Source organism: Balaenoptera musculus, chromosome 1 (assembly GCF_009873245.2).
Source record: "Balaenoptera musculus isolate JJ_BM4_2016_0621 chromosome 1, mBalMus1.pri.v3, whole genome shotgun sequence".
NCBI lineage: Eukaryota > Metazoa > Chordata > Mammalia > Artiodactyla > Balaenopteridae > Balaenoptera > Balaenoptera musculus.
The window spans coordinates 128,687,974-128,700,663 of NC_045785.1; the positions used below are offsets into that span (position 1 = coordinate 128,687,974).

The window sequence follows — 12,690 nt, forward strand, 5'->3', positions numbered from 1 at the left end:
CAGGGTGTTTTTTTTAATGGAAGGATATGGAAGCGACTCAAGTGTCCATCAACAGATAAGTGGATAAAGATGTAATTTAGATATACAATGGAATATTACTGACATAAAAAAGGATGAAATAATGCCATTTGAAACAATGTAGATAGACCATTATGCTTAGTGAAATAAGTCAGAGAAAGACAAATACTGTATGTTGTCACTCACATGTAAAATCTAAAAAATAAAGCAAACAGATATAACAAAACAGAAACAGACTCACAGATACAGAGAACAAACTATTGGTTACCAGTGGGGAGAGGGAAAGAGGGAGGAGCAAGACAGGGGTAGGGGATTAAGAGGTACAAACTACTATGTATAAAATAAATAAGCTACAAGGTACAAACTACTATGTATAAAATAAGCTACAAGGATATATTGTACAGTGCAGGGAATATAACCAATATTTTATAATAACTTTAAATGGAGTATAATGTATAAAAATTTTGAATCACTATGTTGTATACCTCAAACTTATATAACATTGTAAATCAACTATACCTCAATTTAAAAACTTCTAAAAATAAATTTAAAAAGCAGTGTTTCATATGGGCCAGAATTTCTTTGATGCACTCTCATATTCTCTGGATCAAAATCTCTAGTCTGATAACCCACAGATAAATCAGCTACAGATGACTTACCAACATATACTTTATTATAGGTTTAAAATGTAAACAACTGTTTGAGGAAACAAGGAAAGAGTATACATTGAAAGCAAAACCTGAAATTACAACACTAGGGAAATTTAAAGGTCATCTGTTGGTAGCTGTCTTTCTGGTTGCAACTGCAGAGACCTCTGCTTGCCCTGAGAAATCACTGATATGTAGGGCTTTTGCTAGGAGTATGACAATTTCACTTTCTCCCTTATCTGCCTTGACTGATTGATTGTCCCAGGAATGACGCAGAAGCCAAGAGGAGTTATTATGAAGGAGAGTTTTACAAGCAGTGGTGTGCTGGTGAATGGGTTTTCCAAAAACAAAAGCCCTGATTTGTAGCATTTGCCAGTTCCCATGGTATAAATAGTCCCACCATGGCCAATTTCAAGGATGACTGTATTTAACAACCAGATTGTGCAATTTGTGAAAATTTAACAATCACTTCTTATGAACTAGTACTGGCCCACTCCAGCACACTGCTGCTTATAGCTCAACAACAATCAATATCACCAAGTTTCCATAAATATATGTCATATAACTTTAATTTCCTGAGAAAATATACAAATGCAAGAGGAACCAGGCATCCAAGCCTTTGGCCCTAAGCACCTCAGCAGATGTCTTTTTAAAAAAAATTACTAAGAAGCACCGTGGCCTCAGGCTTAGTCTGCTCCCAGGCAGTTTTCCTTGCACACAATACAAATATTTTAAAATTAGCTTTATACGGTGATACTATTAATTAACAATGTAGCCTTTTACAAATATCCATAAATATTTTAAATTGGGTTATCATGTAATCACATTACATACCTTTCAACAAGAACCCATAAGCAGCTAGTTAATTTCTCAGAGTCCAAAACTTTAGCAGACTGTCATTGAATTGAGTGCTATTCATTCTTTTTGGAAGTTAACACATTTGACCAAGACAGGCTCTTCAAAGTGAGGAAGGGGATTTGGTTGAAGTCAGTCCCGAACAACACCCTGTGTTCCCTGCTCCAGGCAAGGAAAGGAAAAGAAGTTTGCTGAGAAAGGAAAGAATTGGTGTAGCTTCCCTCTGTCTACCTTGGGCTAAAAGGGAATATACCACCTGAAAAATCAAATCTGCTAAACTTTATAGACTTCTAATATGATAGCAGAAATACCAACCTTAAAGCTAAAATGGTGTGATACAGTGGGAAGCCCAGGGCCCCTTGTTAATCACTAGTTCTGTGGGTTGAAACAAGTTACCTATGTTCCATCTGCCTCCGTATTCTCATTGTTAAAACTGTGCCAAAAATACCTGCTCCATTAACTTCATAGAATTGTCAAGTGATATATGAAAGCACTTTGCAAACTGTGCAGAGCTAGCTAAAAATATGAAATCGTTACATGATAAAATACAGTACTGGTAATATCAATTTCTGGGGTAAAGCTTATGATTAGTAATGATTACTCTTTCTTTACTATTGACAACGTTTAGACACATACACAAGTTCTCTTGAAGCCCTATGTGAAGGTTCAGAATGACCCTTTTGACCAGCTGGTTTTATAAAGCACCCTGCATCCTGAGTATGATAAAATCAAGGAAAGTTCCCGAATGAAGTGCGTTCCATTCCAATGCCACCTGTGCCTCTGTCCCAATAGTTCTCAAGAGTGTTCTCCTCTATCCTCTAATGCCATCAAATCTAAAGTGGTGTATTGCTGGCATATCTGTGGCCACCCTCCAAGTCTACTTTTTATTAGGAGGGTCTCAGAAGATGGGAATATGGGAAGAATGAAGTCAAGCAATCCACGGTCCAAGAGTATGAGAACAAGGCCAGGCTACTGCCCTGGATCTTTTTTCATACCAGATAAGGCTCCCATGGGAATAAGACTTCATTTTTTTTTCCACCCAGGGATTCAAGGATTAGACAAAGACACTTCGAGAAGATTCTGTCCTCTAGCCACCCGTATTCATTTTATTATGAACTAGTAAAGTGCCTTTGCTGACCTAACGTCAAGGGTAACCAAATGTCTTTGGTCCTCCCTTTGAGTCTTATTCAGACAGGCATGAGAAATGAAAATCCACATGAAGAGGAGTTCTGTTTGTGTTGATCTGTGTGCCCAGATGAACTGTAGGCACTGAAAATCTTCCTCCTCCGTCCTACCCACTGGTATCTCTGCATGTGCTGAAGAGGACGGAGGAGACCAAATCGAGTCTCTAGGAGATGAACTGGGGATTTGCTAGCAAAAAGATCCCCCAGTATGTGTTATTTTTTAGAACCTGATGTTCAGCGTTGAATATCAAGTCTATTACATCTCCAGCATGGAATTCATAAGCCCCTCCTACGTTCTGGATTGTAGAGTTGTTCGTTAGAGCTTGTATGGGGTCTTCATTCTTACGTAGCAGCACCTCAAAAGGAGCTCGCCCCTTGTAGGCTGTATTGGGAGCCACTTGGCCGTAAATTAAATACAAACCATTCTGAAGTATTTTCAGCCTCCAATCAGCTGTCTTATTCACACAAGAAGGCTCAGGAGAGGGCATTTGCCATTTTGAAGGTAATGGTCCTATAAGACATTTACAAGAAAGGCGGGGGAGAGAAAGAAAAAAAAAAAAAAAAAAGGAAAGCATAGTTATTTAATTATTTCATCTTCTTCCTGATTATAGTTCTTTCCTACTTACTTACCGGATGTTTCTTTACCCGGTCTATACTAGTTCTCTCCAACCACAATTTTAATATTTTAAGTATCTACCTACTCCTTGTTTTAGAGAAATTGCAGCTCCTGAGTGTATCGCTTGCTTGGGGAGTTCTAAGGAAATACATTTGGAATAGGGACACGGGTTAAGTTTTAGGATGGCACTTCATCTCTTGTCAATCGATATTTGTGAAAGGGGAGAAAGGAGGAAGGAAGAGAGGAATCACTCGCCAGGATGGTGATGACCAAAGTTGGCAGTGCAGGATGCATATTTGTCTTTCTCTGTGTAAATAAATACTATTTACTATGTATCACTTTATCAATGAGATCTTCTCATCAATCCGTATAAAATATAGCACTCTCCTGTTACTCTCTCCCTTTACCTTGTTTTTGTTTTCTTCATAGAAGGTGTCACCATCTAGCCTATTATAAATTGTTCATTTGTTCATTGTCTATCTCATACCCATTTGAATATAATGTCTTTGAGAACAAGTACTTCTCTATTTTGTCCATTGCTGTATCTTCAGCACCTAAAAGAATTCCTGGTACCCAGTATGTGCTCAATAAATATATCTTGACTGAATGATACAACTGTGTTCCTGAATTAGGTGCACTGTGTCTAAATTATGGCACTTTATGGGTATATATCATTCAAGATACACTTGGACTATCTTTATCCAAACACTCCCAGAATAGCTACTGGTAAATTAATGAGTTTATAAATGGAAATTATTTGACTGTTTAAATATAAGTATCCCTAGTTTATTGCTGTCAAAGGGGATGGGGAAAGGGTCAAGACTTGTTTATTTTCATAGGAATATATGGAATTTACATATTTTCCTAATGTTAATTATTTTACACAGAGGTGTGATTTCAGAATCCCAGGATGTGCTTTTACCTCCCAAAACACTTATCTGGCCTGTTCTCTAATTCTCCATAATTTTTGTTATGGCGTCAAAGCTTTTGTCACATAATTAGAAACCTTGATTTTAAAAAAAGTACCCTGGAAGAGATAACATATTGACAAATTCTTATTTGTATATAAATGTCAGATATAAGGCTCTGAGAGTAGATTCTGAAGGAGAATGAAGGAAAGATCATTAAAGCAAGAAGCAAAGTCTCCCTGTATCTCCAATGAGCCCAGAGCCCAGTAAATTTCTTCCTGCTTGACCATGTAATTGACCATAGGCAAGTCACCAGGAAGAAGTGTCACTGGTTCTCATATTTAATTCTGTGATGGGGGACACTTAAAGACCATCTTAGCATCACTTGAGGTTCTCAACTTTTACCACATCAAAAGAAAATTTCAACATATCATGAGGAGTTTCACTCCATTCACTAGAAAAACAAAAACAAATCACAAAGGCAGAGACAAGTAAAAAGAGACTCCCTAATTTCCACAAAGCAAGGAAGCCTGGCTGTTTGCACTGTATAGGAAAACAGGAGTCGAAGTTAACTCTAGAAATATTCTGCTGTCAGCTGAAAATGGGTGTTTGACCTTAAACCAGTAAACAACCCAAAATGTATTCATTTCAATTTTGTATGTATTCTAAAAAATGCCCTAAGGCTCCGGAAAACTGTAAACTTTAGTGTGTTTTCTAAGCAAGTACCAGGTCACTATAAAGGAAAGTGACTCAGGAGCTAAGAGGAGAAGAGAAACGAGCAGAGATGTGACCATTCCCCTAACTCTCATTTCTCATCTCTATACTTAGAAACAAAAATCACACCCTATACTCACTCTACTGGACGCTAGCAGTATGTGAAATGTGAGAATGACTTTGAGTTTTTCCCAGGGAAAGGTTGTAGAAATCTGAAACTCGTGCTTATTAAAACACAGAATTAAAAGTAGATTCCTGGATCTCAGATTCCCAGGCCTATGGGAGTGCCTAAGCATTCCTGCCCAGAGATGTGACCTTGAATGTAGTCTTCATCAGGGCATGGGCTTGTCCATCTGGTTCACCTCTGAAGCCTCAGCTCCTAGACAACTGCTTGGCACAAGATAAGCAGTTGTAAATAGTAGCTGAAGGATGACTAAAATAGAATGCATGCTTTCTTAACTCTGGAGCTTGCCTTTTGCATCAAATACTAAGAAAAGTAAAAAAGGAGGTATATGAGACATGTTACTCACCAAACTTTGCAATACAGGGCCCATTGACAGTCTGTAAGGGAAGAAGAATTGGTCAGGATGATGACAGTGTCACAACTTTCTTGATTGATTTATTTAGAGCCTCTGATTCCTGAAGCCGACTTCTTTTCCCTAGCCACATGAAAAAATCCCTCCCTCCCCCTTGTTTTGGATCTCTCAGCTTTCCTTTACAGATGGCTGGCGCCTTCCTTTACCTTTCATTACCCAGCTACCTTTTGGGTCTTCTAGGGAAAAGTTAAGAACTCCTTTTATCCACCTAATCTCTACCCACAGTACAGCTATTTGACCTTGGACTCTCCTCATCTTGGGCTATAGAAATTTTCTATAAATAATAGTCTCTGCATCCCAGTGACTTCACAAGATGGTCCACTGTCATGTGAGAAGAAAATAATAGAATTTCTATTTATATTTTAAATAACAAATTAAGCTATAGAAATATTTACATTTCAGATTGATAATGTCACGACTATTTAATATTCAGACAATCATGCATCATATACAGTGACTGAAATACCCTGAGGAGATCTCAGTTTCAAACTGTTGCAACATACCACAGTTTACATGCTACAGGAAGCCACCAGTGTGGTTGATTTTATAAATACAGATATTTAAATACTAAAGGCTTTAAGATACTTAGTAGTAAGGTAAGGTATACCCACACATTTTGTACCATGTAAAGTTCATTTGTTTCCTTGTGGCAAAGAGCTTAAGAGACTTTTCGAGCTTAAACATGATATCAGTTTTTCTTTTATAGGATTTCTCTGGCTGCTACGCTAGAAATAAATTAAAAGGTGACAAGAGCAAAAGCAGTGAGACAAGCTAAGAGATCAGTGTAATCATCTATGGAAGAAAGCATGGTGCCTCTGACCAAGGTGCTAGCCGTGGAGATGGTGATGAGTGATTGGAAACTGAGCCAACAGGAGTTCCTGACATGGATATGGATAAGAAAATGAGAAGAGACAAAGATGACACCAAGATTTGGGGCATGAGTAATTAGAAAGATAAAACTGTTAATCACTGAAATGAGCAAGATTTAAGAGGAGTAAATTGGGAGGAAAAGAGTCATGAGTTCATTTTTAGACATGTCAAGTTTGTGATGCTTATTAGATATCCAGGTAGGAGTGTCAAGAAGGTAGTTAGATCTGTAAGGATGGAATTTAAGGAGTTCTGATAATATAGATTTAAGAGTCTTCAGCTTCTGTGTGGTGCTTAAAGATATGAGACTGTATAAGAGCATCAAGTCAGTGGGTACAGACAGACAGGAGTACTGGGGCACTGTAATGTTTAGAGGTCAGGAAATAAGAAAGAACCCGCAAAGGAGCCTACGAAGGAAAGGCCACCTTGGTAAGGATTTTAATTATAGACCGTGGAATTTAAGTTGTCTAAGGAAGGAAGAAAAATCATGAATGGAGTGATGGGACAATATTTTTTTTTAATTTTATTTTTTTTATACAGCAGGTTCTTACTAGTTATCAATTTTATACATATTAGTGCATATATGTCAATCGTAATCTCCCAATTCATCCCACCACCCTGCCCCCAACTTGGGACAATATTATTTTAATTTAAAAAAAAGAACTTTGCACTATTGAATGATGGATTTAAAATTTAGTGTCATAACATGGTAAGCACACTCAAAAATGCATTCCTCCATTTTGATCTATATTTCTTCATGAGGTACTTTTTCAGTTATGATGGTCAAAACCATGAATCAAGGTAAGGTAAATTAACCTAGACTATAACTTTCAAATTATCATATTAAAAAGTGTTAAACTAAGGTTAAGAAAATAAAAGAAACACATTTATCAAATTACTTTACTAAAATATTATTTCAATTATTTTAGAAATCTTTATATTATATATTTGCATATTATATAAATATAACATTTTGGTAAAAGCAAAATGGTTTTGCACTGTGAATAAACAACATTAAGCATATTATTTGGTTCATCCTTACAAATTTCTATTGTGTATCTTTTTAATTTACAGAGTATTAGAACTTGTATAAAACTTACAATAAATTAGCATGTATATTGGGATTGTACTCTAGAACATTTTGTTGATAGAGAGGTGCAATCAAAAAGGTTGGGAATCACTGTTCTAGGAGATATATCACTGGATTCCTACAATTGCTTTTGCTCTGGCAATTATTTCATCCTTACTTTGGGATTTCTTAGAAGAGATGTTAAAATTCAATTTAGTTTAGCCCATAATAGGCATGTGATAGGGACTCAACTTCAATTTTCTCACTTATAAAATGGGGGAAATAGCAGCACCTAGCCCATTGAGGTTGTTTATGAGTTTAAATGAGATAATTCTTATAAAGGATTTTGCCCAGATATTCTGTCTTGTCCTGCTTATTAAGTATTAGTGTTTTGATAATGATGCTGATTATAATGAAGAATTAAAACTTTAAGCACCTACATTCCCAACATTATACTAGCATTGTAAGCAAGAGAAACTAATGTCATCTATGGTCCTTGCCTCTTAAAAAGTTTATCATCTTTCTAGAAAGACATGATTAAACACATGAAGGGATTGGATAACAATCTAAATACAAAAGAGTTCCAAAATATGTGCCACAGGTAACCTCTATGTTGTCTACTCTCATGTATAAAGAGTGTGAGGAGAAACCTAATGCCACAGACAAATTAATTGCCAGAGACAGAAATCCTGGATACTGCAGAAATCCTGTAGGCTGCTTTAATGTCTATTTAGAACTATAGTAACCACCACTGTGCTATTCTGTCATTATTGCCACAAATGAAAATCTGTCTAATCACAAAAATCCTCTGTTTGGTAGTGAGGCATAGTCTTTGGCTGAGGAAGTGGAATAGATAAGCAAGGAATACCCATTTTGTTAAAAGGCTTTTTTAACTTTATCTTCATTGTAAAGTCATTAATAATAATGGTGCAAATATGAATCACTACCATCCACTGAGAGCCTACTATGGGTCAGGCACTGTACTATCTATCTCATTAATTCTTACCACAGCTCTGTGAAATAACCAACACACACATTTTCAGATGAGGAAACAAGAAGGAGAAGGATTATGTAACTAGCCCAAGGTCATGCAGCTGATGAGAAGCCAGGCTAAGATACAAACAGAGCCTGACTCAAAAGTCTCACCCCTACCACTCTGTGGAGCAGTTTGTATTTCTAATTTTGGTGATGTTTGGAAGGAGTGGGTATCCACTTATAAAGAAGCATATGGGACTTTCAGTTTAGTTAATTTATTTTTTGCTTAGAAGGATCAGTTGCTCTTGTAACCCCATTGTGATTTAAGCCCAGATTTACATACTTGGGTTAGTAAATAAACTTAATAATTATTTCTCCAAACCAAGTCTAATCAGATCATCATTTGGAAATAGAATCTACTCTGCTTTTAAGTACAAGCACAACTTTCCCTTTTGAAAGTATCCTTCATTTCATTGAAGCAGGGGACTCTCCTGACATTTGGTTTCTTAGAGACAATTTCTATGAGGTTATTTTCATCTAGGGACGGACCAACTCCTTGGGCTCATAACCGATTCTTTCAGTGAAATGTCTTCTGAATGAAGAGGGGGAAAAAAGAAAAAAAGAATTCTCCCAAGGAAATTTCTGTTGATTTCGAAGGAGCCAACCTTCCTGTCTAACACTTTTTGAATTAGTGCCTAGAGAGGCTGGAAAGTGGGGTTTTTGTATATAAAAACCAGAGTGGAGACTAAAATAATGTAAACTCCAAGGTCGTGGAGCATTATGAGGAGGTGGAAGTGGCCACCTCATAATGACTCATCACCCACCAGCCATTCAGTCCTCTTTTCCAAAAATACTAATCTGTGGCCAATAGGGAAAAAGAAGTGCAGGCAAGTGGAAAGTGGAATACAGGAGCTAATATCATTCCACTGTCGGCCAGGCATTGGCTTTTCCCATGGGAACTAAGCCTCCCTGGCATTCTGTCAGGACAATATCCTGAAAACCTTTCAAACTTCCCCAAATTTGGTACAAACTCTGGGCTATTTCTTTAGAGGCGGAACCTTTCATTGAGAAGCTGCATATTGTCTAGGAGAGAGAATCTGGAATCAGAGCTCAAACACAGGGGATTGATCAAATTCAGTTCTGGCAAGAAGTATCCTAGTATGAGCCCACCTCCTTCCCTTTGCAAGAGCAGTTGTGTGCCTTTGAGAAAGGCACTTTCCTTCTCTCCCAGGCACTGGTTCCCCAGTCACACACAGGAAATGATGACACCTAGAACATATCCTGTGTTCTTCACAGTCATCTGGCTAATAGGACGTGAGGTTTGGAGAAGGAAAAGGCACTTCCAGATTTAAGTTGTTGCTATTCTCACCCTTCCCCTTCTTCAGAAATCTAAACACTCAGAATTCCTGACAATTCTTTTTTTTTTTTTCTGCTCAAAGCTTCACTGTTCCAGAAAGTTCAGAGTTCTGCTTGATACATTCCTGAGACAGTGGGGATGTGATTACAGATTCCTCTGTTGTACTCACTTGTGTACAAATTAATGGGCTACTGTGTAAAAACTTGGCCAAAGCTATACTTACCCTAAGTTAACATCAGCAACTACAATGTACTGCTTCCTCCTGTATCTTTTCTCAATTGCTTTTAAATATCTGAAGTAGTAAAACCATATCTTTGAAATTTTAACTGACCAATCCCCCTTAGAAAAATGTTTCTACAGTCACTGATTTCATATCACAGCCCTTTCTGAGATGGTCATGTACTACCTTATTCTTTGCAAGGCTCAGAATCTTTAGATGTACCCAGGAATTGGCTAAATCCTAAATTAAATAAAGCATTTCTTATTTTCTTTTTGGTCAATGCTATGTAGTCAACAGTCACATTTCTACTAAGAATCTCATGTACCTCCCTTCCCTTCACTAGACCCACAACTTGGATTGGAGCTCAGTGGGAAATTCCTGATAAGCATCAGGGCCTTCCCAAATAAGAAAGTATTTCCTCCTTCCTCCATGAAGCCTTCCCTGATCAACCTAGCCCAAAGTCAGTGACCCCCTCTTGACCTCCTAAAGCATTTATGTTCTATACTGTCCTTAGCTAAATTATTAATCACTGTATTTTATAGCTAGAAGGGACATTATAATGAACAAATCCATTTGCCTACCACCATTTTTCAGATGAAGAAACTGAGAACCAGAAAGATTAGACGCCTTTCAGATGCATACAGCTAGTTATTGAGAGACATAGAATCCATATCTTCTTACTCCTAGTTCAGTGCCATTTCCCTCCTCAAAGATACGCTAACCATCTGTAACTTACCTTATTGTCTTTTATTATGTTTTTGTGTCTTTTTCCACAGTAAGAGTGTAGCTTGCACCCCATTCCTTGAGGGCAAGCATTGTGTTTTACGTCCTCTTATTCCACCAAGAGCAGAGTTCCAGAAAGGGAGAAAACACTCCACAGACATCTGTCAATTGACTGATTATTTGATTCCATCTAACTTAGTTCTGCAGCTAACATTTAGTATTTTCTACTACCTTTCATCTTAAACACTTAGATAAGCCTCAAAAGCCATATTGCTGTGACAAAATTGGAATTATATTTACATTATCTGTACCCACATGACTCTTTCTTCCAACTAGCTCTAACAATACTGAGTGACAATGATAATAACTAGACTTATAAAAGAAAAAAGGAGTATAATAAATAGCAACCTTAGGTACTGTTGTCTCCTTACCTTGAGTGGAAGACAAGTAAAGATTAGTGTACTGAAGGAGCAAAGTAATAGCAAAATAACTGTTGTTGAGTAGAGTAGCCATTTCTTCCAGGATGGTCTCTGTGCTCTTTGAGGACTTGAATGGCCTAAAGGCATATTCTCCAGGTGGCTCAAATTCATTCTTTGCAGGAATGAGAGCTGTGGAAAGCAAACATTCACAAGTGATGAGCACATGGTGCAAGGAGTCAGTTTTGTAGTATTATGGTAATTAGTAGTGGGTGTAAGAGGAGGGGTTTTCCTTCTGATTCTGTGTGTTGGAAAATGATACTCCTAGGCTAAGTGCTGATTCTCATTTGGCACCAGGCCAAATGCACTGAAAGGAAGAGAGGGCTAAAAGGGAACACAAACACAGAGGACAAAATACAGAACAAAACAAGAGAAGTTAAGAGGGGGGAAAAAAATTATTTCCTGAAGCAAGAGGAACTATGGAACTGTGCAGTATTACAAATTATTCCAGATAAGAAAATCACTTTTTGTAAGAAAAAATAAAGTTCAAGATTAAGCCCTATCATACTCCAAATATCATACATGTGTGAGGCAGTAGATCAGGGAGCTAGGGAGACTGGGATGCATGGTTTGGAAAAAATAGTTTCATCAATTTCTAGTGTATAAAATGTGTTCATTCTGAGTGTGTTTCGTGTTTGGTAATTGCAATCATTGTTGCTTTTGTTGTGGTCATCCGTTTACAATGCTTGGTGTCAGTTTATTTATCTCTTGTAAAAGTAAAATACAGTGTGTGTGAAAAGAAAAAAAATGTGTTCGTTCTGAGATGGTCTCTAGAAAACACCAAGTGTATTACTAGAATTTAATTTTTAAAATATGTCAATACAACAAGCTTAATTCTTTTATGTCTCACCATTTAAAAACTCTGAAAATTCAATGCTGGCATCAAATAGAAATAAAGTTATACAAAAGGATATATTCTTGCACCCTGTCCTCCAGTCTGAGCTTACACTCTATTCCAAAAACCTTGAGTTTTCTTCCTGGCACCAAAAATACCAATTTACTACAAAATTGAGGAAGTTCCCTGGTTCTCTGTACCTCAGTCTTTCCATCTGTTAAATGGAATGCCTACCTTTTTTTTTACACAGTGCCAGAACCATGTTCTAGAAAGAACATGGACTTTTAAATCAGACAGACCTGAGAGGGGGGCCTGGTGTTGCCCAGCCCTTATCTGCTCAGTGGCCTGCAGCGTGTTACTTGACTTCTTTGTTTCTGTCCTTGTAAATGGAGAAAATTTCCACTTCATAAGGCTTTTTTGAGAATGAAATAGATAGATGTGAAGGTTTGGCTCATAAGAAGTGTTCCGTAAGTGTTTCTCTCTTCTCCACCCTTCTGAGAGATGTTAAGACTGAGTCAATTATGAAATTCTAGAAAAGAATGATTTTTTTAATATTTGCCACAGGGTGTAACTCAACTGAAGTTCATTTAAATAAAAGGAGGTAAAATGAAAGTATTTTGAAGAAAAACT

General features: G+C 37.2%; 1 protein-coding gene across 1 annotated transcript; it reads right to left on the minus strand.

Moving 5' to 3' along the window:
- Nucleotides 1-2,823: 2,823 nt before the first annotated feature.
- On the minus strand, nt 2,824-11,393 carry TNFSF18 (TNF superfamily member 18). Its single transcript, XM_036835314.1, has 3 exons — nt 11,181-11,393; nt 5,473-5,503; nt 2,824-3,215 (listed from the first exon to the last, which is right to left on the minus strand). The coding sequence occupies exons 1-3, from the start codon at nt 11,391-11,393 to the stop codon at nt 2,869-2,871; spliced, it is 591 nt and encodes a 196-aa protein (XP_036691209.1). The 3' UTR covers nt 2,824-2,868.
- Nucleotides 11,394-12,690: the final 1,297 nt, after the last annotated feature.

Bases quoted from the DNA above. Each gene is read 5' to 3' on its own strand.
- TNFSF18 (XM_036835314.1), bottom strand. From the start codon at position 11,393: ATGTGCTCATCACTTGTGAATGTTTGCTTTCCACAGCTCTCATTCCTG. The intron at 5,504-11,180 runs GTAAGGAGACAA...CTTCCCTTACAG, and splicing joins TTACTTGTCTTCCACTCAAG to ACTGTCAATGGGCCCTGTAT. The intron at 3,216-5,472 runs GTGAGTAACATG...AATGTCTTATAG, and splicing joins GCCCTGTATTGCAAAGTTTG to GACCATTACCTTCAAAATGG.